Source organism: Drosophila kikkawai, chromosome X (assembly GCF_030179895.1).
Source record: "Drosophila kikkawai strain 14028-0561.14 chromosome X, DkikHiC1v2, whole genome shotgun sequence".
Classification (NCBI taxonomy): Eukaryota; Metazoa; Arthropoda; class Insecta; order Diptera; family Drosophilidae; genus Drosophila; species Drosophila kikkawai.
In genome coordinates, this window is record NC_091733.1 from 25,137,495 (window position 1) to 25,161,847 (window position 24,353).

Consider the following 24,353-nt stretch of genomic DNA (forward strand, 5'->3'; position numbering starts at 1 on the left):
GGCTTATCTATTAGCTTCAAGTCACGATTTCAATTTGCAAGCGAAAAGAGCCCGAAATCGATCTATTGATTTCATATTCAGCACTCAGAGTGGACGACATAAATCAAAATCTGGTTGGGAACCAGAGATGGTGACATAAATGAGATGCAGTCAGGGGCTGAGGCCCAAAAGGGGGGGTGTCAAATCCACTAAGGATTATTTATAATATAGGTATATAGTTCTTTAAAAAGGTAATCATTTTCCAGATATTATATTATTTTTTTTTTAATTTAAAATCACCAGAAACCCCCTCTCATCGTCATAAAGACAACGCCTCTGGTCTGCGGTTCTTAAAGCTTTTCGCTCGGGGGGATCGCTGAGTTGGCTTACGGAAATAGCTCAACATTTTTAGGCCCTCCAGACAGAGCCAATTAATCAGCTGTTTGGGCCTGTTTTTTTAGGTAATTATATCTCAAGTATGTAGAGCAAACTACGCACGTACTTGAAAAGTATTTTCTATTTTTATATATAAAAAAAAAATTATAATAAATACAAGAAACAAAATATTTTTCCCGGAAATATTTACAAGTGAATTTATGGCTTTAAATCACCTTAAATATTAAAATGCTTTTTATTTTTTACTACTTATGGTAACATAAACTTAAATGAAATTAGCTTGTTTAGGAAGAGATGAATCAATTAAATATTTAAGGTTTCTTGTGGCTTTTTTACAGCTTCTTTGGCTAGCCACAGTGACAGTTGCAACCTCAACAGAAGCAACATTGTCAGCTTTAGTCCTTAGTTTAGTGTAGCAAAGACAAGTCTAGCCACTAGAAACTAAAACTAGAATCAAGAATGACACACAGTGGAAGTTATATTAAAAATATAAGCAAAATTATTAATTTTTGGGATTTATATTTCAACATTTCGAAATATTAACCATTTAAAATATTACAAAAATTTATATTTGAAATTGATTTACTTCTTAAAAGGTTTATATTTTATTACCATTTACATTTATATTGATTTCTCTATTGTATTTTATTTTATAAATTTTTTTTTTAATGTAATAAACATATAAAACTATATACTATGTTAAATATATATTATAATATACAAATAATATAATATCTATGTTTTTTTATATTATATTATTTGAAGTATTATTATATTTAAAAATATATATTTTAAAATTATTATATATTAATTATTAACGCATCAAAAAAATTATTTCTTTTTTAAAAGAGTTTTTTTTTTTAACTTCTTATTTAATATTTGTATAACAGTATTGTATCTTTACTCTCATAATATTTTTAAAACTTTAATAATATTATTTTGAGGGCTGATTTTCCCGTTTTTCCCCACTGTGCCCCCGGACGCATTGCGCATGCGCAACGCTGGCAGCGCAGTGGCTGCGTGGCCAATATTAAAATAAAAATAAAGACGGGACTCGGAAGCGTATAGATGTTTATATATGTGGATATACATATGTATGTATTTATGTGTGTGTATATATGTGTTGGTTATCTTTCGCTGCCGCAGTCGCTGCCTCAGTCGCAGTCGCTGCTTACCTTTCCATACAAAAGTCGTTGAAATTCGAGCGGCCAGCGGCAAACGAACTCAGAACGTTGCCGCTGCGCAGACGCAACGCACGCGCCACACACACACGCCCTCGCACACACACACACCTCGGAGACACACACACACCGCCCGCCCTTGCAAGCCGGCTTGCAGGAATTCGTATTGAACTTGCAACATTTTTCCAATTTCAATTTCAAGATCAAAAACGTATTTTTTTCCGTATTTTGTTTTGTGATTCCGGTTAAAAAAAAAATAAAGTAAACAAATAAAACAAAAATAAAATCCTCAACCGAGCGTGTGTTCAACAATTTTAAGTGTCAACTATTTTCTGGTGGATCCCAAACCAGAGTAAATTACACAGAAATATTCAGGTAATTCAGGTTAATTCACTCGAGAGTTCAAGTTTATTAAGTGAAAACTATTTTTTAAGTGCCAGTTTCTGATGAATCCTTGCCATGTTAATTGTACACAAAATTAGCCCAAGAAAAATGCAATTAAAATCGGGAAAAAAGGAGATCAAAAAGCAATTAAAAATGGAAATAAAAAGAGATTTTTAAGTTAAAAAGATTTTACAGGAAAATTAATTAAAAGAAAATAATTACAACAACTTTTATTTACTTAAAATATTAAACAGACTCGAGCGTACATTTAACAAAATATAAGATAAAGATTAATTTATCAAGAAGTTTTTTTTTTAACCTTTTTTTTCCAAAATACTAAATGTTTTTTATACAAAAAATATATGATTTCTCAAAAATAAATATTAAAAAAAAATTTAAAATATTAAATTAAATTAGTATTAGTTATTTAAACAGTTTTCGTATAAACATTAACTAAGAAAAAGTTTTTTAAAGTGTTTTCCAGTTGTAAATCAAATTTAAGCTTTTAAAATAAAATGTAATCTGTTATGGAGCTTAGTGAAAACAAATTTATAAACCTTAAAATTGTGCAAATAAAATTCAAAAATCAAAATAATATTCAAACTGAGCTGAAAACATATTTAAAAAACAAAATATTAGCAGTTCAGCGACTCAAAAAAAAAATACCGAGAAATTGCACCTGTTCCATATGAAATGTTATTATTTTTTTTTTTTTCGTCAATTGAAGCACCGAGAACTCTCCTTTTGTCACTTTTTGCTGCCGCTCATTCGAATAATCGAATTAGCCTCGAATCCCCGAATCTCTCTCAGGAGAGAGAGCCCCCATCCCAACCCTCCTTGCGAGAAATGGACGAAATACCTGATCGGCATACCTGAAAAAAAAATTAACCAGCGAGAGAGAGGGGCTAACACTAACTGAATACCAAAGGGGCAGGGAGGGTGTCGATGCCGATGTGCAGTTAATAGAACCCGCTATGAAAAAAGAGTGGAGGGAGGTGAGGTACTTTTTTATGTGCCCCATGCAACAGGCATTTGTGCATTTCAATGAGCTGAGTAAGCAAAAAAAAAAAAATCAAACCTTCCAAATCAAAAGAAAACCGAACAAAAGACCCCACAAACAAAATATATAAAATTACTCACTTACACAGAAATTAAACCTTACAAAAAAAAAATAAAATAACATAGATAATATTTACATCACGTTGAGGGTTCTCCATTTTTGGGCCCTTGGAATGTTGTGGAAAGCAAAAGTTTAAACATTATTTATTATTTTTACGATTGCGCAAGACAACTTTCTACGAAAAAATATATAAAAAAAAGTGAAGGTTATTGCATTTTGTGGAGTTATGAATTAATTATTAAATAATTTAGTGTGGGTCTCGAAAGAATATTTAATTTTATTAAATTCTTTTAAATATTATATCATTCTATGCATTATTTTAAACAAAGTTTATTATCACAATCTTTGAGAATATTTTTTATATTTAAATAACGAATAAATCTTCAAGTTATGATCCATTTAAGCTAATTTCTTTCAGTGCTTTTGGTGACTGAACTCCGTTACCTCTCAGCTGTTCCGTAGAGCCCTTCTTCAAGCCAAAACACTGACCTTCGCCGTGGCTATATTAAGTCGTTTACTGACCCCCAACTTCAGTTTCAGTTTCTGTTTCACTTTCGATTAACACTTTTTTTTTTCTTTGTATATTTTTAAATACCAAAAGTGGTTGCATCCTTGCAGTTAACGGGTTCGGTTTCTCACGCCTGTCAACGCCGTACGGGCCATAAATTCTCGGCTTAAACAAAAGAATAACGAAATTCGGGAACGGAAATCAAACTGGATATTTTCAGCAATATTATTTCTATCGAGAAACCTCAATTCTAAGACGATTAATTAGACCGATTGTTTTTCTTTTTTTCTTCTGTTTCTATTTTTTGGGTTTTTTGTATTTTTGCCTTGATTCATTTGCGGTTTACAATTGACACAATGACACATTTTTCTTGCCTTGAAATTGTGTGGCACATATAGCATTGATTCGATCCGTTTCGAACCAATCCGATGATTGTCGATCAATCGAAGCCTTCTCTTGATTATAAAATTTACGCATGTTTGATGCTCTGCGTGTTTGGCAACGTGATTGGAATTCGTGAAGAGTCCAGGCCAGGGGCCATTGAATTGGACACCCAATAAATCCAATGAAAAGTTATACACAAAAAAAAAGCAAAGAAATTAAATTAAAGGGATTTCGTATGAGTAATGGCAACATTTTGGTTAATCAAAGCGGAAATAAAAAAAATTCTTGAGATAATGAAATATAAAAGTGATTAAGGTATTCAAAAAAATAACTAAAATAATATATAATATTAAATAATAATAAAAAAAAAAAGTAGCTTGGCTTGCTGTAATCTAGCAACATGTACTTAAGTGTTGGCAGGAGGTTGCTCAACATATTCTTAGCAACAAACCAAATGTTGCTAAAGTTTTCTAGTAAGCCAATGCATGTTGCTCAACATGTTTCTAGCAACAAACTGGAACCTAACTTTATGTATACAAACAACGGTTTCTCAACATATTCCTAGCAATATTTTTTAGCTCGAAAATGTTTCTAAGATTTTGTAGAGCATTCCCCAATTTTAAAATGAAGTTTTTATTACCAATAACAACAAATAAAAAAGTAACAAGACCAGATTTATCTATCTTTTGATTTTAAGTCCAATTTCCTATTAATTTATATTTACACTCCAAAGAAAACCCAGATTTCTTTCACTGTTTAGGCTTGTTTCGCCCTCCCAGTTGACAGACACTTACAAGTGTGTCCAAACGAACTAATTTCTGTTTAATTTATTGGTAAACTTCCAAAGTGGAGCTGCGCTATCGGCCATTAGCAGAACACAAAAGCATCGATGTAAACAAATTTCGTATACAAAATAGATTTATTTCTTTGTGCCAATTCCAAAAGCTCACCGCTCCCCCAACAAACCAATTAGTGATTTTTTTCGAAAGCAATTAAGATGGAGAAATGGAAGAGTCAGGCTCCGCACGAGAATCGAAGAATCGGGTATCGAAATAGAAATATAAACCGATTTACATTTGGCAGTGCCAATTTGCAAATCAGTTGAATATTTTCGAGGCGACCTCCAAAAGGGGCTTTAAATAATAAATAAATAAATAAGACAAAGAACAAAATACAAAAAGAAAAATAAAGGTAAATAAAGATCGATTTGTCATGCTGTGCTTACAGAATCGTGACTTGTACAAAAATTATATTAATGTCGTTGCTGATGATAATGGCGATTATTATTATGCGTATCAATTTCATTATTATACCCTTACAGTGGGTAATATAATTTTAAACAGAAGTTTGTATATAGTATTTAAGATAAGGAATATACCTACTTCTATTGAGAAAAGGTAATGGCTGATCTTTACTTACCTAATAGTTTGTTTGTTGGCAAATCCAAACGTCCGAATTCCCCTTTTCACAGCGGGACGATTTTTCTCGTTTTTCCGACAGATTAGGTCCCATTTTCGTACGAGCAGCGCTTTTAGCTCGTCTAGCCAATTTCCAATGCGAATGAAAATCCAAAGAAATGGCAAAATTCTGCAGCGAGAAAGGACATTATTCTTCTAGCTTCCACTCTTCCACACTCTCGAGCCACGATCCACTTTAGGTACATTTTTAATTGAAGCTCCGCTCCGATTAGGCAAGAGAGCGCACACTCTTTTTCAGCTTGCACTCTCCCGCATTTTCAGGCCGCGGCACGTAGCTTTGTCCGAGCGTTGTTTTTGCCGGTTTTTATCCGGATTTTCACATGCGCTTACATTCCGATCAGTCCAAAGAGTTAGTTTTTCACTGCGAGACGATTTTTCTTGTTTTTCCAACAGTTCTGAGCACTTTTTCGTACGAGCAGCGCTTTTTCCGACCGACCAATTTCTAATGCGAATGAAAATGAAAAGAAATGGCGAAATACTGCAGCGGCGAGAGAGCGGACACTCTCTCTTGCAGCTTGCACTCTTCCACACTCTCGAGCCACGATCCACTTTAGGTACATTTTTAATTTAAGCTTAGCTCCGCTTGAAATAGGTACAAATTGCATTATATAATAAATATAAATATATGTAATTATAATTTAGATTAAATTACATATTTCAAATCTAAGATATATGATTTAAAAATTAATTATTTTATTTATGTTATGTATAAATATATATATATAAAGTCTTAATGATTAAATTGCAAACTGCAAGAGTGTACAACATTCGGCGTGCCAAAAATTGCTACCTTTCTTGTTTCTGATTTATATATGTCGCCTATTCGTTGAAAGCTCTTCTTTTCGGTGTGTGTGGGTTTTTTAATAAATTGATTACTCATTTTTTTGGGCCTTTTTTTGTTGTTGTAATTTTTTCAATTTTTTAAGCCATGTCTGGCGCCATATATGTGTTGGCACCTTTTAAAAATCAAAGTATTCATCACGGAAGAAATAATTAAAAATCATTGTGTTGGCTGCTATGTGAGCGAATTATTAATGTTTACCTTATGTTTAATTTTAATTTATTAAGGTATAAATATAATTATTTTAATTGAGCTTAGTCCTGAGCTTTCTTTGGGACTAAAATCTATTTTTTGAAATATTTAAATATATTTATAATTATGCATTTTACTGGTCAAGCCTTAAGATAACTTAACTTAATCAAGTCTCAGGACATGTACAAAAACCCTTTCACTATCAGGCTGACAGTTGTTAAAGATTAACTTGACAACTTGACAACTTGATTACAACTTGAACTTAAAGAAAAAAGGTTTTTTTAAAGTTTATATATATGTTTATATATATGTAAAATAAGACAAGATCAACCTGAGATGACCCTTCATTTTGAATCAGTTTCCAAGCCAAGGTCCCTTTCGTTGGCTGACTTTTGACACAAGCCCCTGTCAAGCCCCTCTAAAAACACCAACTTTTGATTGCACAAGGCTATATATGTTTTATTTTACTATATATAACTTTATTCCATTGTATTTGCATTTCATTCCTGTATTTTTTGTCTTGTCCTGCACTACATGCGATTGCGCAATGTAAATAAAACAGAGGTGGTCCCTTTTTTTCTTTTTTTTTTTGGGCCATGCAATTAGCTTAATTTACAACTTAATTTCTGCCATCATGGTTTTCAATTTATCGTCGCCTGAAAATTTCGTACATTTTAATTTGGCCATCAGCGTTCGGGCCTGACAATTATGATAAACGTTTATTGGCAAGGACGGCTTTTTACTTACATCCTCTGCATATATATACCTTTTTTTTTTGCCCTCTCAGCTCTCTGGCATATTTGGCAGACGATTAATCGTCTTTTTTCTTTGGTTTTCCTTTTTTTTACGTTTTTTTTTTTACTTTTTTTGTGTGTCGTCAGGCAGCACGCTCATTTAACGCCAAGCATTTTCCACCTGGCAGGCTTATTGATTTCATCGCTCCAATTAAAAATCAAGCACTTATGCCTAATTACATCGGCGGGAAAAAGCCAAAAAAAAGTGGTAATTAAAAAGGTTGAGTTTAAACTTTAAGCTATAAGGTGGTAATTAAAAGGTTAACTTTAACCTTAACCATAGATCTCAGGAGTTAAAAAGAAAATTTACTAAGATGGAAGGTTTTATATTTTATATATAATATATTTTCTATGATATGTATAGGTAAATATAAAATATATACATTTTTGTTAGAGTTCTCTTATTATTTTTATATTTTAAATTAATGTAGATAATTATGCATATATTTATTAAAATATATTTATAACTTTTAGACTTTTAAAATATTTTTAAAGGCTTTAAACCATTTATATAAAAATATGTAAAATATATTTCAAGCTTTTAGACTAATATTAACATTTTTAAATATTTTTAAAAAAACTTAAAACATTTATTTAACATGTTTTTTAATATATTTCAAGCTTTTAGTCCTCTAAAAATATTTTTAAAATGTTTTAAACATTTATTTAAAAATTTGTTTAAATATATTTAAAGCTTTTAGACTTTTACAATATTTTTAAAAACATTTATTCAAACTATTTTTTTATGTAGGTTAATGATTTCTTAAAAATAAAATATATATTCCTATTCCTTAAAAATAATTTGTAAGATCATAAAAAATTAGGAGGCTTTCTTAAAAAATATTTATTAAGACACAACTAAGGGCAGCAAATACAAAGAATATATTTTCCATCATAAAAATTATAAATAAAAATTAAAAAAATAATAATAATAAATTTGATAAAGTTAAAACTTAAAAAAAAAAATTTATTTTTTCAGACAAAGAAAATTTCCCTTTCTTTCTTTCTTTCTTTCACTCTCCATTATCATAAATTTTTTTGTTCTGTTGATTTTTAATGTTTATTTTTCAACACTTGTTTATTTTGTTGACAAATGCAAATGATGTGCATTATTATTAATAAATTGATGAGATATAAAATCACATTTACGAGCAGTTTCCTTATCCCAAAAAAACCCTGTAAAATTATAATTGCTGCGCTCGTTAAATAACAAAATTTACTGCCCGCCAGTGTCAATGGCCAAAGGCTAAAAACAACAACAACAAAAAGAAAATATTTACTAAAATATTTCAGATTTTATGGGGATTCCACTCTGCTTCTTCATTGTTTTGGTCTTCGGCCGATGGACAAATCAATTTGCGTTTAAGCCATATCGAAAGATGGCTGGAATAGGGAGACTTGCGGCTAGAATGCTGCTGTAATCAAAATGCGAATAAATAAGAGTACACTTAAAGAAAAGAAGGTATTGAATTATTTTAAATCATTTCAAAAGCGGTATCAGTTTTTAAGGATTTTTGTTAATTTTAAAAAACAATCAGGCTGGTAAAAAAGTTAGCTTAAAGTTGCTAAACTTTGTTGAGAAAAATTCATTCATTAAAATTATTTTTAAATTAAATATAAAAATTAAAAAATGTAAATAATAATAATAAATGAAATTGTATAAAATAAAATAAAATTAAAAAAAAAAAAACAAAATTAAATTAAATTAAAAATAAATACATTTTTTTTATAAAGAAAACAGAGTTTCTAAAAACATATATAAACTCAGCTTAAACACCTTAATCACTGCAGATATGTTTAACATATTTGTATATAGTTTTTTTTATAAACAAAAATTCTATAAAAATATTTATTAAAATAAAATATTCCCATGTTTTTGAATACTTGTTTTCTGGCGTCTTTTAATGAGAATCGAACTCGAGCATCTGCATATATATTTTTAGCCCAGAAATCTTAGCTTGGCTCACGCCCAAAGCTTTTGATTTTTTTGTATTTTTGTTGGGGGCCGGACCCCGAGCGGGTTCAAGTAAACCCGTTTATGCAGGCCATTCCCCCTTCGATTCCCCTTTGCCTGCCCCCCGGATTGTGCGTAAACTAGATGATGCCATTAAAAATAATGTTTAAAATTGAAAAGCCTCAAAAAAAAATGTATAAAAAAAATATATATAAGGGCAGCAAGCCATTGACAATTTTTTTTAAGCCTTGACAGGCGAGCAAACATGTTTAACATAAAAGATAAGCCTCAAAAAGGGAACCAGATCTGGGCAAAAAAAATAAAGTAATTTAAACAAAAAGTGGCAAATGTACTGTCTGTCTGGGATTTTTTTTTCTGGACTGTGCGTGTGTGCCTGTGTGTGGGCATGAATTTATTTATAAAGGGCACACGGGCACCAACCAAGGGCCATAAAGTCGAAAAGCGGATCAGGTGGACGTCCTTGCAAGCTGCGGTTAATGCAGCGCCAGTACGCCACGTACAGTGGGTTTTTATTATAAAAATTGGTTTAGATTCAATAAATTAAATTTAAAAAAAAAATAGAGAAAATTAAGGATATATATTTTATTTTATTAAACAATTATTTAATTACTTTTAGGATAAGAAACTATGTAACAAAACATGTAATAACACAAAAACACAACACTACACTGTCTAACCTAAGGGAAAGTTAGAACGAGTTGGGAATTATAGGTGCAAACGTGTAAGATTTTTTGCACCACACATTTTAGGGGGTAATTCGCCATGGTTTTTAATATATTAATATTTTTTTTATTAATATTTATTATTTTATAATTATATTAAGAAAGGAACTAAATCAACTAAGAAAATTTAAGAAAAATATCAAAATTAACCCTAGAAAATTCTATTTATGGTGTCTGGTTTTCAATTCAATGGAAACCTTTTGAGATTTCTAGAAAATGTTATTTGTATATTATTAAATAATTTTTTACTTTATAATTTTTATTTATTTAAGATTTTTATGAATATATTAAAAATTATAAACTCACCACCACTGTTATGGCCAAAACACGTTTCGATTTAAAGTCCCCATCTATATACTGTGTATTATATTCCCTGTGGGCTTGCATTCTAGGCATCTGGAGGTGCTTGTGGACAGATGACCATGACCAAGACGACGACGACGACGATGGGCGCCCTGCCAGTGGGCGTGCTGGTAAGTCGCCGGGAGATCAATGACCAGCTTACACAGCTATTCCTCGCCATTCAACATATATGTACATTTCCCTCTAGCTGCTGGCCCTGCTGCTCCAAATCCAAGTGGCCCCAATCCTGGGCCATGGCCGACTGATGGATCCGCCTGCCAGGAATGCCATGTGGCGTTTCGGTTACCCCAATCCCGTCAACTACAACGACAATGAGCTCTTCTGTGGCGGCTATGCGGTTCAATGGGAGAAGAACAGCGGACGCTGCGGTGTCTGCGGCGATGCCTACCATGTCAAGTCGCCGCGTCCCCATGAGGCGGGCGGAGAGTATGCCAAGGGCATTATCTCCAGATACTATACCGCCGGCCAGGAGATCGAAGTGGAGGTAGAGCTAACGGCCAATCATTATGGCCGCTTCGAGATGTTCTTGTGTCCGAATAATAATCCCCGGCACGAGGCCACCCAGGAGTGCTTCGATCGATATCCCCTGCCCATATCTGGCAGTCGGGAGCATCGATATTTGATACCGCGGGATGCCAAGAAGAAGGACATTTTCCGCTACCGAGTCCGACTGCCACCGTATGTCACCTGCACGCAGTGTGTCCTCCAGTGGACGTACTACACGGCCAATATGTGGGGCACCTGTGCCAATGGCACCGAGGCTGTTGGATGCGGCAAGGCAGGTGAGAAGAGGGGGTGTATAGATGTATTTAGAGGGGGTTTTCCACTTGAGAAAAATAGCCCAATGGAAATGAATATCCTTGAGTTTAATATATCGAAATTTCAGATATCGATAAATATGGTAAACATATCGCTTTTATCGGATAAATGTATATTTATAAAATAAATTTGTTTACTAATTTTTCTGTCATTTTTATTTATTTATTTTTAAGTTTAAAAAAGCATCAAAAATATTAAAACCTTTTTTAATAATTATACAAAAATATTAAAAAAGCTTAAAAAATATTAAAACCTTTTTTAATAATTATAAAAAATATTTAAAAAAGCATAAGAAATATTAAAACCTTTTTTAATAATTATAGAAAATATTTTAAAAATCATAAAAAAATATTAAAACCCTAATTTTAATTCGCAATTAATTTTTTTTATAGAAACTTTCCGCAATTGTGCTGATGTAGCAATTATCTCTAATACTGGCGGCGGTGTTCCACCGATTTTCGTCAACAACAAGTCGCCATATCTGTTGTACTATCGGGATTATCGGGCGCCGGAGGACAACAATATATTTCCCCTTATTGTGCGGTGAGTACGAGGTTTATATATATTATGTATATATGAAAACTTTATCTTTTCTTCACATGATTGTTTCTTTTTTTATATATTTTTTGATTTGTAAAATAAGCACTTCTAGTTTAAGCATTATTATTTTATTTTCATTTAACCATAAATAAATAATTAATTATCTAAATAATAATATCTATTATCTATCTATCTTCTGACATATTATTTATTATTTATTTCGCTTCATTATAACTTTCCCTTTTTTGCCTTTAATTTATTATTTAATATTTGAGTGTTGGGTTTAAATATATTATTTAATTATTATTTTGCAAGGTTTCTGCTACTCATTACAAAATATTTATATTTTTTTTCAAATTCATTTAATTTTTTTGAATATTTTCAAAAGGGCTCTTCACCTTTTTTCCAACATTTTCATGCATTTTAAACTTTATTTCCCCTGTGTTTTTGTATCTTTATTGTATTTTTTTTATTGTTTTATATAGTATTGTTTGTATTGAATTTTTATTTTTGACTCAATTAATTAATTGTCTGATTTTTAATTTTCTTTAAATTTTCATAATTGAATTTTTTTAACTTCATTTTTAGTTTTCTTTCAATTTTCTGACCTTTTTCCCATAATCCTCTATGCTCTCCTATCTAATCACTGGTTTATTCCTATAAGAAATATATATTTTTTCTACTGGAGAGTAATAACATCTTGCTTTGGTTTCTAGCAATGCCACGCGGCATGCGCGCAAACGAGGCAAGGGGCTTAAACCCGCTTAACCACGCTAAATCCGCTTACCTGATATATATGTATAAATATATATATATATATATATATCGCTTCTTCCTTCGCTTCGCAAACGCTTTTTAGCCCAACAAATCAGACATATACAAAATCATCCCGCTGGAGTTCAGAGCTCATAACGAAAAAATGGGTAAAGGTAAAAATTTCGGTGTACATTTAAGTCATAAAAAAATATAACAGTGTTGCCAAATTTAAATAAAATTATTTTTAAAATTAAAATTAAGAACAAATTTTAAATAGAAAAAGAACAAAGAAAAACTAAGGAACATTTATTTTAATAAATATAAATAAATAAAAATAAAACATAAAATAATCTCGAAAATCTTTAATAAAAATCCTAATTAAAAAAGTACTACATTTAAAATTAAATTAAATAAGTTTTCTTGAAAAACGTGAACCTTATTTGGAAAACTTTTAAAAAAGGTCCTAATTCAAACCAAAATCTTTGAGGCAAGGTCACACTTTAGCGGCAAGGACCTTTCAATATCCAACCTGGCAACACTGCATTTAAGGGTCAAGGGAACACACACACACACACTTGCACAAACTGCTGTATATATATAATTAAAGCTTAAATAAATTTGAATTTCATAATAAAAAAAACGCCTAAAATGCTTCACACATTACACATGAAATTTTATTTTAAAATAAACCTAAAACACAAATGCTTGAAAAACCAAAGTGTAAAACTCGAACCAAATCGGCGGTGTTATTTTTATATATTCTGTGAGGGAGGGGGTAAGATCGGATTTGCACCTGGATATAGATAGGAAATTGGAAATGGGAAGTTGGAGACTACAGATTGCAAATTGCTGATTGCAGATTGCAGATTGCAGATCCTTTTGACAGTTGCTTTCGTATAAATTTTGATTATCGCCTCTTTGGTTTTTTTCTCGAGTTTTTTTTTTGTTTGTAGGGGTTTTTCTTAGCAATTCAACAGCTCACATCCGGATACATGAAGGCCATGATGAGAACTAGAAAGACAGCAACTTGGACGAGGCCCACCAGCACGGTCTTGAAGAGCTTCATGTGAACCTTGGGCTCAACATTGCACTTAATGGGTGATCTCTTGATAACTCTTTTCTTTCTGGTAGTTATCAGTTGCTGCTTTTGATTTTTAGAGTCCTTTTTGGCCTGAACTTGGGTTTGATCTGAACCCAATTGGAGAGCTTCTAGAGGTTCCTGATTTTGATCTTTTTCTTGATCTTTTCCTTGATCTTTTCCTTGATTTTTTACTAGATCTTTTCCTTGATATTTTCCTTGATCATTTCCCTGATCTTTTCCTTGATATTTTTCCTGATCTTTCCCCTGTCCTTGCTGCTCCTCCGTTTGTGTAGTGCTGTTGACCTGCCTATGGACCATTTTTCCTGTCAACTCTTGGACCTGCGACTGCGCTTGAACTTGCAGCTGTTGATGATGATGATGATGATGATGATACTCCGGCACAGCACCAGAGTTATCCTTGGTGGGAATCCCCACCGCCAGGCTGGAATAGAGAAAACTCTCATCCGATTTCTTGGACAAACTATTGATGAACATAAACATGTCGTGATCGAGGAGATTGTATGAACCATTACCGCCACCACCACCACCACCACCTCGACGTAGCTGCTGGATCAAAACACTGGGATTCTCGCGTAGCATCCTTAAATTAGTGCATTGCAAGGGCGGCGGATGGGTTTGCTCCTCCACCAGGGTTTGCTCCTCCACCTTGGGTTGTGGCAAATAAAAACACTGCGTTTCCTCGCTGGCCTTCAGCTCGTTGAGGGTCTTGGTCTCGATGCGAAACTCTCGCACCACAGCCAAGCTATAAGCCATGGCCACAGTGTGTACTCTTTGCGTGATCCTGGCCAGGTGTTCCACACGCAGGAAACCCACCTGTTTGACGGGCATCTCCTGGAACAGCATGGGACCACAGCGTGGTGTATAAAACTCAGTGGATGACTGACAATCCATGTCATAGTGGCTGCTCCTCTGCTTACCCCGTAGAGTGCTCTCCAGCTTCTCGTTGAGCTCTTGAAGCAAACGGATCTCATGCTGGAGGGTTGGCAAATTCTGGCACACCATATCCATTTCCCTTTGCCGCTGATACTGATGACGATACTGCTGGTGCCGCGTGGTCAGCTGTGACATCAATCGCTGCTGATTGCTATCCTCCAGCTGCTGCAGCTGCTTCTGCTTTTGCTGGAGCTGCTGCAGCGGCAGCTGGAGCTGAAGCTGAAGCTGACTGGCCGTGGAACTGGTCGGACTGATGCTCATCTCGGTTATGGAGGAGAGCTCTAGACCCTGCTCGAAAGCCTTGCTGTATAGCAACTCCTCGGAGTTGGTCTTATGTGGCTCCAATGACTCGCCAACGGTCTCTCCTCCTTCGTATCCCTTCACTTTGAGATTCTCACAGCTCTGACGCAACTGGCGGGCAGTGAGCAGCTCCTTGACCTTCTTCACCGGCTTGCATAGATAGACAAAGCTTTTGTTTTGTGGTTCCCCCGGCAGGAGTATGGGCTTGGCCACCCTCACCTGGGACTGATCGGTGGGGCTGCTGCTTCGGCTGCTTCGGCTGCTTGTATCCGTATTATTCCCGACTTCTATATGTTCTTTGTTAATATCTCGCTGCTCTACCCGCTGCTTGAGGTTCCGGTTCCGGTTTCTATCCAATACTGGTATTCCACTCACTTCGTTCCGGAAGTTACGGGCTCCCAGACCCAAGGCAGGCGCTGGATTTGGATTTGTATATGAAATGCTGCAATGACTGGCATGTGGCGTGTTGGGCACACGAGGCGTTGTCTTCTTCTCCGGCTTGTGATGGTCCATTTCCGTTTTACGTGTGAGATTTCGATTCGGCGACTGAAGTCTGGACAAACGTGGCAGATAGCTGCGTGGTTTTGACTGCATCGGGGAAGTGGCATTGCCAGGGCCTGCAGATAGCGGTGTCTGTGGTGCAACTGCTGACTGATGCTGCTGCTGCTGCTGTTGCTGTATAGTGTTGTTTTGGTAATAAGTGCCACGGGTGCGAGGCGAGCGACGGGGAATTTGAGCTGGAAAAAGGATATAAAGGGTATAAAAAGGGGATTCACGGTAGTTTAACAAAAAAGGCAAGATTGGTAAGGGGATAAGGTATTTCTTTAGAGATTTCTTCACAGATTTCTTTATAGATTTCTTAGAAGATTGATGCTGATCAGGTTAATACGTTTCCTTCCGACTATAATAAGCCAGAGTTCAAGGGTAACTTAGAATTCAAGGACACGGACATGGACATGAAACTAAACACACACTCACTTGTGGGCAATCCCCGGCATAGTAGCTCTGTTCGTGTGTAGGTCATCTTTCGACGCACACTCTGCTGCTGCTGCTGCTGCTGTGCCTGATTCCCACCTGCCTGTCCTTGTGGCAATTGACTCGCAGCCATTGGCTGTAGAATTTGCTGCAGGCCCTGCTCCTGGCCCCGATTAATGGAACGCATCTGGTTAATACGTTTCTGATTCATGGCTCCTCCGATCTATGGCCACATCTGTGAGTCAACTGGACAATGCGTGGCTATTGTTTGTTATGTTTATATCACGGTTTGTATACTGTTGGAACCGAAATGTTATGGAACGATGGGAGTCAAGGGAGCGAATGCCTTGAGTTACTGTATCTGGGGATGTCTGATGAAACGAATGACGTATGTATACCGGGGAGCTCAACTGAAGTTCATGTTGGAACGAATACAAAACAAACAAGGGAGAGTTTGCTATGATGGCTAAAGAAATTCTACTCTAAGATCTTAAAAAAATATTTAAAAATACTAAAAAAAAAAAAATTTTTTTTAATTCTGAAAAAGTGGTGATTATGATATTGATAATTTTTAGGAAAAGCTATATTTAAGCCAAAAACGAAATTTTAAACATTTACAGCTCAGCTAAAAATGCATTAAATTCAAAACGGAAAACGGTTTTGTGTTAGTTTTTATAAGCTTAAGGGGTTATCCGGGTTTAGAACCACAAAAAAAGGCCTATTTTCCAGAATTTTTTTAAAAGATCCTATGACAATTTTGCAAATTTCATTTATTCTACACTAATACATAAGGTTTGAACTAAATTCTGTAAAATTTTGAACAAAAAATATTCACAAATGAGCCGTTCAGGGAGGGTTGAACTTAACCCTAAAAAAAATTATGTCCTTGCGGTAGGCAGGATTTCTCCGTCAATTTTTATTTGAAATCAAAAAACCAAAATTTTCCTGTTAGCTTATGTGTCTGGCTTGTCTCTGAACGAAGGATTTTTTAAAAAATTAAAAATTGAATTTTTGGGAGCGTTTTTCATGAAAAATTACACTTTTTACGTCCATTTTGGACATATTTTGGGTTATAAAATCGGTTCTAATTGAAGATATAAAAAATCCTTCGTTCAGAGACAAGAAAAACATGTCTAGAAGAAGTGTGGAAAATCTGAAGTCGATCGGTCCAGTAGTTTTCGAGAAATCTTGACTACCGACTTCAAGAAAGTGGTTTTGAGAAAAACGCGTTTAAAGTTTTAATTGCCAGTTGTGACTCATACGACGCGCTGGGCTTTAAATTACTCCCATTCCTACAGTTTTGCTTCGATCGACTTGAAATTTTCGGACAACATTCCTGACACTTTGTACTATTATATAAAAAAGTTTGAAAAAAATGCATTTTTGAAATTTCAAAACCCGGATAACCCCTTAATAGATCTGCTTACAAAGTTTAAATATTAAAAAAAAAAAATTTTTTTTTAATTTTTTGATAATTTTAACGATGTAACCCCTTATAAAAATTTTGAAAAAAACTAAAAAAAAATTTTTTCTGATAGACATGCTTAAATCAATTCAGTTTTTGATGCTGATTAAGAATATATATGATTTATAGGGTCGGAAATGACTCCTTCACTGGTTTGGAAGCTTCCAACTGAAAATATAATACCCTCAAAAGGGTATTAAAATATAATTATAAGTATATTTGTTTATAATTGCCAAAGTCAAGACCTTTATCCCTAAACTCCCCTCCCGTTCTATAAAAAAAAAACCCATCTATATAAAGAAATAACCAAACTCTTTAATTAAACCACACCATCATCCCGTTTTGCCTTTGCCCAGGTGGTAAGGTGGTGCCACATGCCACTTTGCTTTGGCCAAAGCCTGCTTCTGCAGCTCCTCATATTCGCTTACAGAGCTCCACTTCATCTCTGGCTCTAATGGAACAGGCAGCTCCTTAGGTATTGGCGAAAGGCTCTTGCCCAAGGGCGATTCTATAACGTGAAGGGATCTGCCCAGCTGCCAGCTTAAGGCACTGCTCAAGGGTACACGAGACCTATGATTGGTGATTTGAGAAGAAAGTTGAGCTTGATTCGGGTAACTTTGAATTACAGCAATTGACTGCTGGGTACGCATATTGCAATTGGAAACGGCATTGCCATAGCTGATCCGACGTTCCGCCAAATACCGACGTTGCTCGGCACGTCGATGATTTTCCCGAAATGTCTGCATCCTTCTGGTCTCGCGTACTCCTGGCTTCGAAAAAAAGAACTTTGTGGGTAACTGGAAAATTTTTAGGAAAAGAGCTAGTGAGACAGGCCACACTGAGGCAGAGATGATGTGAGTTTTCGGTTAACTAGCTTTAAAATTAATTCAGTTGCGGGGTAGAGTCTTTTTACATTGGATTAGTCTAGGGGGTAGAGTCTTTTTTTAGGATCTACATGGGATTAGTCAAGGGGGTAGAGTCTTTTTTTTAGTTAAAAATATGTAAATAAATAATAATGATCATTGATCATTGACTTGTGCTACGTTTAACCCAAACTTAAACAAATTTCTTCAAGAGTTTTAAGGAGTGATCATTACCTTGATCCCCTCCAAACTTTATTCTTCCTTATTTGTGCTTTCAGAGACCAGAAATGCATCGGTGCCCCGGCCTTCCGATCACTGCCCGGCATCGACAACTGGTGCGAGATCAATTGTCTGCGCTACCCGCCCAACTGCCCAGAGGAGGCCTGCCACTGCCCGTAAGCCCATAAAACCTCGTTAAAATCAACAAAATCCTTCCTAATACCCTAAAACCTTCCCATATATTCAGGCAAGAGTGCGTGGCCATTGGCGAGCTGGAGGGACAGGAGGGTGCCGATACCTACTGCATGGACCAGTGCCTCAACTACGAGTCAGAATGCCCACGCGACAGGTGTCGCTGTTACTAGTCCGGACGCGGATTGCATACAACAGCTGTGCTGCCCATCCATTGCCCAACAACACCACCACAATCCCCTGCCCCCCGAAGGATAACGAGAACCACGATATTGTATGCCTTCTACCAAGCAAGGTCCAATGAATTAAATTTGATTTGACAACATTAGTCCAATGTTCCGGCGAATTTCAATGGGTGTAAAGTTGATATGCTTCATTCTGATTTTAAAATGCTGGATCCTCGGCCCTCCCCTGAGCTCCGATCTCCGGATAATCCCGACTGGTTGGCTCATACAGAAAGGGTCGGGTGAAGGCCTCAAGCAGCTCACGCTGCTCCCGCAGCCGTCGAGTCTGAGCTGTGGGTGTTTCCTCAACACCAATGTTCCGACGAGCTCGGAACAGAGCGGACACGGTGCTGCTCACCCGCATCCAGCGTTCGGTGGCCCGCGATTCCAGCTGCATGGTGTAGGGTAATATTTTTGCCAATCTGGTTTCCGAATCGTGTTTGCCATCCTTTTCGCTGGCCAGCGGTAAGTCCAATTGTTGCTTGTCGGGAACTGTGGTTGAAAGTGTTGCATTTGGAATGTCCATTGGCATGGGCATCGTTTGGCTGCAAATTAAAACCTCGGCACGCTCCTCTTTGGCATCCTGCTCGCTATCCTCCAGTGGCAAGGCATCCAAGCAGCCACTTTGCAGGTCACAGACATGGGCAAAGCTCGAGGCAATGCGACGCAATGAGTTTTCCTCGTGCCTGGAAGCAGCTGTACCGCCAGCCAGTTGACTGCCAGGACTCTTCATGGCCTGGGCCTGTGCCTGCTCCGCCAATGCCTGTTGCTTCTGACGCATTGCGATTATATTGTGACTGGATACTAGATTCCCATAGTTGCGACGAGTCTCGGCGCGCTCGCGACGTTTGTCCACAACCTCCGGCTTGGGGGAGCTTCTGCTTTTCATAATGACAACGACCTATGTTTTCGGGACATATCAGGAAAACCCACTAAAAAAAACAAATAAAATAAAATAAACGTATGTAAATGTTATACAAACAATAGCCAAAAAGGTGCGCTGGGAATTTAGATTTTCGGAGGTAAATTTGTTTTTGAAAAAAAAAAAAAAAAAACAATGTTGGACGCTGTGCCGGTAGCGTTAGACTAGCATCTCCCCTAGTGGAGAAGCCCCAAGCAACTGAATGATTTCCCAGCGAATACTTTGGTCTCTGAAAATGTGTAGGAAAATGCTTAGAGTTTCTATTTTTAGAAGATCTGGAAATAAAATAGGTTCTAAAATCAATTTATACATTTTTAAAATTTTTTTAGGGATCGATATAAATTTTAAGAATCGATTTAATCGAAAATGTTCGATATAATCAAAGAACAATAAAATTACAAATAAATAATTAATATAAAAATCAATAATTTAAATTATTTTTAATATTTTTATTTATTATTTTAATATTAAATAAAAAAATTAAAATTGTTTTAATATACAAAAAAAATAATTAAAAATTTTTGTAATATTTTTATTTATTTTTTTTATATAAAAAAATAATTTAAATTATTTTTAAAATATTTATTTATTTTGTAATATAAAAAATAATTTAAATTATTTTTAATATTTTTATTTATTTTTTTAATATAAAAATAATAATTTAAATTATTTTTAATATTTTTCTTTGTTTTTTTAATATAAAAAAAATAAGTTTAATTATGTTTAATATTTTTTTTAATAATTTCTAGACTCACTTTTTTTTAATTAAAATGAACATAAAAAATATAAATAAAATTCAAAGAGCAATAAAATTACAATTATACGATAAATATAAATATGCATATATATAATTTAAATTATGTCAATTGAGGATTTAAATCGATTTTTTCAAAAAAAAAAAAATTCTGAAAAATAGATTTTCAGTGAATTGTTTTTATTTTAATTCTAACAAGAATGGAAGCTAACTTCGGCACGCCGAAGTTTGTATACCCTTGCAGATATTATTTCATTACATTTCAACTATACTTATAATGTTTACAGTTTGACAGTTACAGTTTTACATTCACACCTTTACATTTTCTCTACATCTACCGATCGCTCCTATGGCCGCTATATGATATAGTTGTCCGATTTTCATGAAATTTATACCAAAATTCTACAATAATAAAATAAGCTTATATCTCAGAGTAGATGAAAATACGTTGAAAAACAACGAAGTTATAATTTGTTTCCTATTAATTTCCCGATCGTTTCTATGGCAGCTATAAGATATAGTCGTCCGATTTTCATAAAATTTTCACGAAAATTCAGAAATAATATAGAATGACCATATCTAAAAAATGGTGCAAAAATGTTAAAAAACAGCAAAGTTATAATTTTTTTTCGAAAAATTTATCGAACATTTGTATGGCAGCTATATGATATAGTCGTCCGATCCGGCCCGTTCCGACATATATAGCAGTGAGAGTATATAGAAGACTATATGCAAAGTTTCATTCAGATAGCTTTAAAACTGAGGGACTAGTTTGCGTAGAAACAGACAGACGGACAGACGGACAGACGGACAGATGGACAGACGGACAGACGGACATGGCTATATCGACTCGGCTGTTGATGCTGATCAAGAATATATATACTTTATAGGGTCGGAAACGTCTCCTTCACTGCGTTGCAAACTTCTGACTGAAATTATAATACCCTGCAAGGGTATAAAAATAAATCTAAATTGATTTTTTAGAATTTAAATCTTAATCGATTAAATTTTAGAATAAAAATAAAAAACTAACCATTTATTTTTAAATTTAAAAATAAGAATCCACAGAAAATCGATTTATTTTCATCTAAAATTTCCGTAGTTTTCTCACTTGAAAGTAGATACTAGTAGTAAATATAAAAACAAACACAATTTTTTAAATGTTTACCATTTTGGTTCGCATCTTTAATAAACCATTCCACAATTCTTAAGTCTAAACTTAGCCTATTTTTTCCTCCCTTTCTCTCTTTCTCTCTCTTTCTCTCTTGATCTTCTTTTGTAACAAAACAAGTTAAGAAATAATGCATATCAATCGCTGTACTTGCACTCAAAATCGGATTATTAATAATAATTTGTAATCGCTTAAAAATACCTTATTAAAGCGATTACAAATTATTGAGTACGGAGCTGATATTATTTGAGGTAATCTCTTAATTCCTGCGGAAAACATTTGCATTAGAAGACCCAATCCAATGACTATAACTTAGAACTGCAAACGCTTTTTCTGGGCCAGGCCATTGCCCCGGACCGTGGTCTCCACCAGCTTACGCTTAAGCGGTGGCTTCTCTTCGGTTGCCGCTGCCGTCTCCTTGGCAGCCAGAATGGCCAAAGGCATGGGCAGCTTGGGACCCACTGTGGGTGCTGGTTTATTATGGAAATAGGGCAAATTGAGGGCCTCCCGGCAGGAGACACGCTTCAGTGGATTCATGGCAAACAGGCGACGCATCAAATAGATTAAATCATTACCGGCTGCGGTGAAGATATTCTCCAGCGGTGTACCCGGAAAATTCCGAAATACCAGATAATCATGCAGCTGGGCCACATGCGGCCACTCCGAATCCGGTGGTGAACCAAGCGTGGCAAAGATGCGCGACAATTGATCCAAATCCGAATCACCCGGCATAAAGGGTACGCGCAGCATAAGCTCGGCCAAGATACAGCCCACGGCCCACATATCCACACCGGTGCCGTATTGCCGGGCGCCAAACAGAAGCTCAGGAGAGCGATACCAACGCGTGACCACGTGATGCGTGTAGATGCGATTCGGTGAGCCAAATGTTTTGGCCAAACCGAAATCACCAATCTTCAGCACACCGTCACTGTTCACCAGCAAGTTGTTGGGCTTGAGATCCCGATGCAGGATCCAGTTCTTATGCAGATACTCCAGGCCGCGCAGCGTCATTATGGCATACGCCTTGATGTTGATGACGATACTGCTGGTGCCGCGTGGTCAGCTGTGACATCAATCGCTGCTGATTGCTATCCTCCAGCTGCTGCAGCTGCTTCTGCTTTTGCTGGAGCTGCTGCAGCGGCAGCTGGAGCTGAAGCTGAAGCTGACTGGCCGTGGAACTGGTCGGACTGATGCTCATCTCGGTTATGGAGGAGAGCTCTAGACCCTGCTCGAAAGCCTTGCTGTATAGCAACTCCTCGGAGTTGGTCTTATGTGGCTCCAATGACTCGCCAACGGTCTCTCCTCCTTCGTATCCCTTCACTTTGAGATTCTCACAGCTCTGACGCAACTGGCGGGCAGTGAGCAGCTCCTTGACCTTCTTCACCGGCTTGCATAGATAGACAAAGCTTTTGTTTTGTGGTTCCCCCGGCAGGAGTATGGGCTTGGCCACCCTCACCTGGGACTGATCGGTGGGGCTGCTGCTTCGGCTGCTTCGGCTGCTTGTATCCGTATTATTCCCGACTTCTATATGTTCTTTGTTAATATCTCGCTGCTCTACCCGCTGCTTGAGGTTCCGGTTCCGGTTTCTATCCAATACTGGTATTCCACTCACTTCGTTCCGGAAGTTACGGGCTCCCAGACCCAAGGCAGGCGCTGGATTTGGATTTGTATATGAAATGCTGCAATGACTGGCATGTGGCGTGTTGGGCACACGAGGCGTTGTCTTCTTCTCCGGCTTGTGATGGTCCATTTCCGTTTTACGTGTGAGATTTCGATTCGGCGACTGAAGTCTGGACAAACGTGGCAGATAGCTGCGTGGTTTTGACTGCATCGGGGAAGTGGCATTGCCAGGGCCTGCAGATAGCGGTGTCTGTGGTGCAACTGCTGACTGATGCTGCTGCTGCTGCTGTTGCTGTATAGTGTTGTTTTGGTAATAAGTGCCACGGGTGCGAGGCGAGCGACGGGGAATTTGAGCTGGAAAAAGGATATAAAGGGTATAAAAAGGGGATTCACGGTAGTTTAACAAAAAAGGCAAGATTGGTAAGGGGATAAGGTATTTCTTTAGAGATTTCTTCACAGATTTCTTTATAGATTTCTTAGAAGATTGATGCTGATCAGGTTAATACGTTTCCTTCCGACTATAATAAGCCAGAGTTCAAGGGTAACTTAGAATTCAAGGACACGGACATGGACATGAAACTAAACACACACTCACTTGTGGGCAATCCCCGGCATAGTAGCTCTGTTCGTGTGTAGGTCATCTTTCGACGCACACTCTGCTGCTGCTGCTGCTGCTGTGCCTGATTCCCACCTGCCTGTCCTTGTGGCAATTGACTCGCAGCCATTGGCTGTAGAATTTGCTGCAGGCCCTGCTCCTGGCCCCGATTAATGGAACGCATCTGGTTAATACGTTTCTGATTCATGGCTCCTCCGATCTATGGCCACATCTGTGAGTCAACTGGACAATGCGTGGCTATTGTTTGTTATGTTTATATCACGGTTTGTATACTGTTGGAACCGAAATGTTATGGAACGATGGGAGTCAAGGGAGCGAATGCCTTGAGTTACTGTATCTGGGGATGTCTGATGAAACGAATGACGTATGTATACCGGGGAGCTCAACTGAAGTTCATGTTGGAACGAATACAAAACAAACAAGGGAGAGTTTGCTATGATGGCTAAAGAAATTCTACTCTAAGATCTTAAAAAAATATTTAAAAATACTAAAAAAAAAAAAATTTTTTTTAATTCTGAAAAAGTGGTGATTATGATATTGATAATTTTTAGGAAAAGCTATATTT

General features: G+C 36.1%; 4 protein-coding genes, 1 long non-coding RNA gene and 1 pseudogene across 6 annotated transcripts in view; 1 reads left to right on the top strand and 5 right to left on the bottom strand.

Annotated features, from left to right (window-relative positions):
* Positions 1–5,860, bottom strand: part of LOC138929277 (uncharacterized) — a 61,484-nt gene extending 55,624 nt beyond the window's left edge. The window contains exon 1 of the long non-coding RNA XR_011445693.1: positions 5,372–5,860. This is a non-coding gene — a long non-coding RNA (uncharacterized lncRNA). The remainder of the gene's footprint in view (positions 1–5,371) is intronic.
* Positions 1,681–18,774, top strand: LOC108083896 (uncharacterized). 2 transcript variants are annotated; one of them, XM_017179891.3, is made up of 6 exons: positions 1,681–1,931; positions 10,347–10,427; positions 10,505–11,099; positions 11,529–11,679; positions 18,349–18,465; positions 18,537–18,774. In XM_017179891.3, exons 2-6 carry the CDS (start codon positions 10,371–10,373, stop codon positions 18,652–18,654), a joined length of 1,038 nt encoding a protein of 345 aa, XP_017035380.1. In that variant the 5' UTR covers positions 1,681–1,931; positions 10,347–10,370; the 3' UTR covers positions 18,655–18,774. The 2 variants fall into 2 exon arrangements, with proteins under 2 accessions (XP_017035380.1, XP_017035378.1); XM_017179889.3 differs by lacking the exons at positions 18,349–18,465; positions 18,537–18,774 and adding an exon at positions 12,393–12,460.
* Positions 13,082–16,182, bottom strand: LOC108083895 (putative uncharacterized protein DDB_G0271606). The gene is made up of 2 exons (XM_017179888.3): positions 15,746–16,182; positions 13,082–15,504 (listed from the first exon to the last, which is right to left on the bottom strand). Exons 1-2 carry the CDS (start codon positions 15,951–15,953, stop codon positions 13,403–13,405), a joined length of 2,310 nt encoding a protein of 769 aa, XP_017035377.1. The 5' UTR covers positions 15,954–16,182; the 3' UTR covers positions 13,082–13,402.
* Positions 18,754–19,789, bottom strand: LOC108083897 (uncharacterized). The gene has a single exon (XM_070288706.1). It carries the CDS (start codon positions 19,592–19,594, stop codon positions 18,866–18,868), a length of 729 nt encoding a protein of 242 aa, XP_070144807.1. The 5' UTR covers positions 19,595–19,789; the 3' UTR covers positions 18,754–18,865.
* A 2,075-nt stretch (positions 19,790–21,864) lies between these two features.
* LOC138929242 (cyclin-dependent kinase 7 pseudogene) lies at positions 21,865–22,335 on the bottom strand (annotated as a pseudogene).
* A 72-nt stretch (positions 22,336–22,407) lies between these two features.
* Positions 22,408–24,202, bottom strand: LOC138929276 (putative uncharacterized protein DDB_G0291608). The gene is made up of 2 exons (XM_070288705.1): positions 23,768–24,202; positions 22,408–23,526 (listed from the first exon to the last, which is right to left on the bottom strand). The coding sequence occupies exons 1-2, from the start codon at positions 23,973–23,975 to the stop codon at positions 22,532–22,534; spliced, it is 1,203 nt and encodes a 400-aa protein (XP_070144806.1). The 5' UTR covers positions 23,976–24,202; the 3' UTR covers positions 22,408–22,531.
* Positions 24,203–24,353: the final 151 nt, after the last annotated feature.

What these genes read in the sequence shown, in the direction of transcription:
- LOC108083896 (XM_017179891.3), top strand. Translation starts at nt 10,371, where the DNA reads ATGACCATGACCAAGACGACGACGACGACGATGGGCGCCCTGCCAGTG. An exon ending in TGTTGGATGCGGCAAGGCAG is followed by an intron (nt 11,100 to 11,528) that starts GTGAGAAGAGGG and finishes TTTTTTTTATAG; the next exon opens with AAACTTTCCGCAATTGTGCT. An exon ending in GAGGAGGCCTGCCACTGCCC is followed by an intron (nt 18,466 to 18,536) that starts GTAAGCCCATAA and finishes CCATATATTCAG; the next exon opens with GCAAGAGTGCGTGGCCATTG.
- LOC138929276 (XM_070288705.1), bottom strand. Translation starts at nt 23,975, where the DNA reads ATGAATCAGAAACGTATTAACCAGATGCGTTCCATTAATCGGGGCCAG. An exon ending in ATGCCGGGGATTGCCCACAA is followed by an intron (nt 23,527 to 23,767) that starts GTGAGTGTGTGT and finishes TCCTTTTTCCAG; the next exon opens with CTCAAATTCCCCGTCGCTCG.
- LOC108083897 (XM_070288706.1), bottom strand. Translation starts at nt 19,594, where the DNA reads ATGAAAAGCAGAAGCTCCCCCAAGCCGGAGGTTGTGGACAAACGTCGC.
- LOC108083895 (XM_017179888.3), bottom strand. Translation starts at nt 15,953, where the DNA reads ATGAATCAGAAACGTATTAACCAGATGCGTTCCATTAATCGGGGCCAG. An exon ending in ATGCCGGGGATTGCCCACAA is followed by an intron (nt 15,505 to 15,745) that starts GTGAGTGTGTGT and finishes TCCTTTTTCCAG; the next exon opens with CTCAAATTCCCCGTCGCTCG.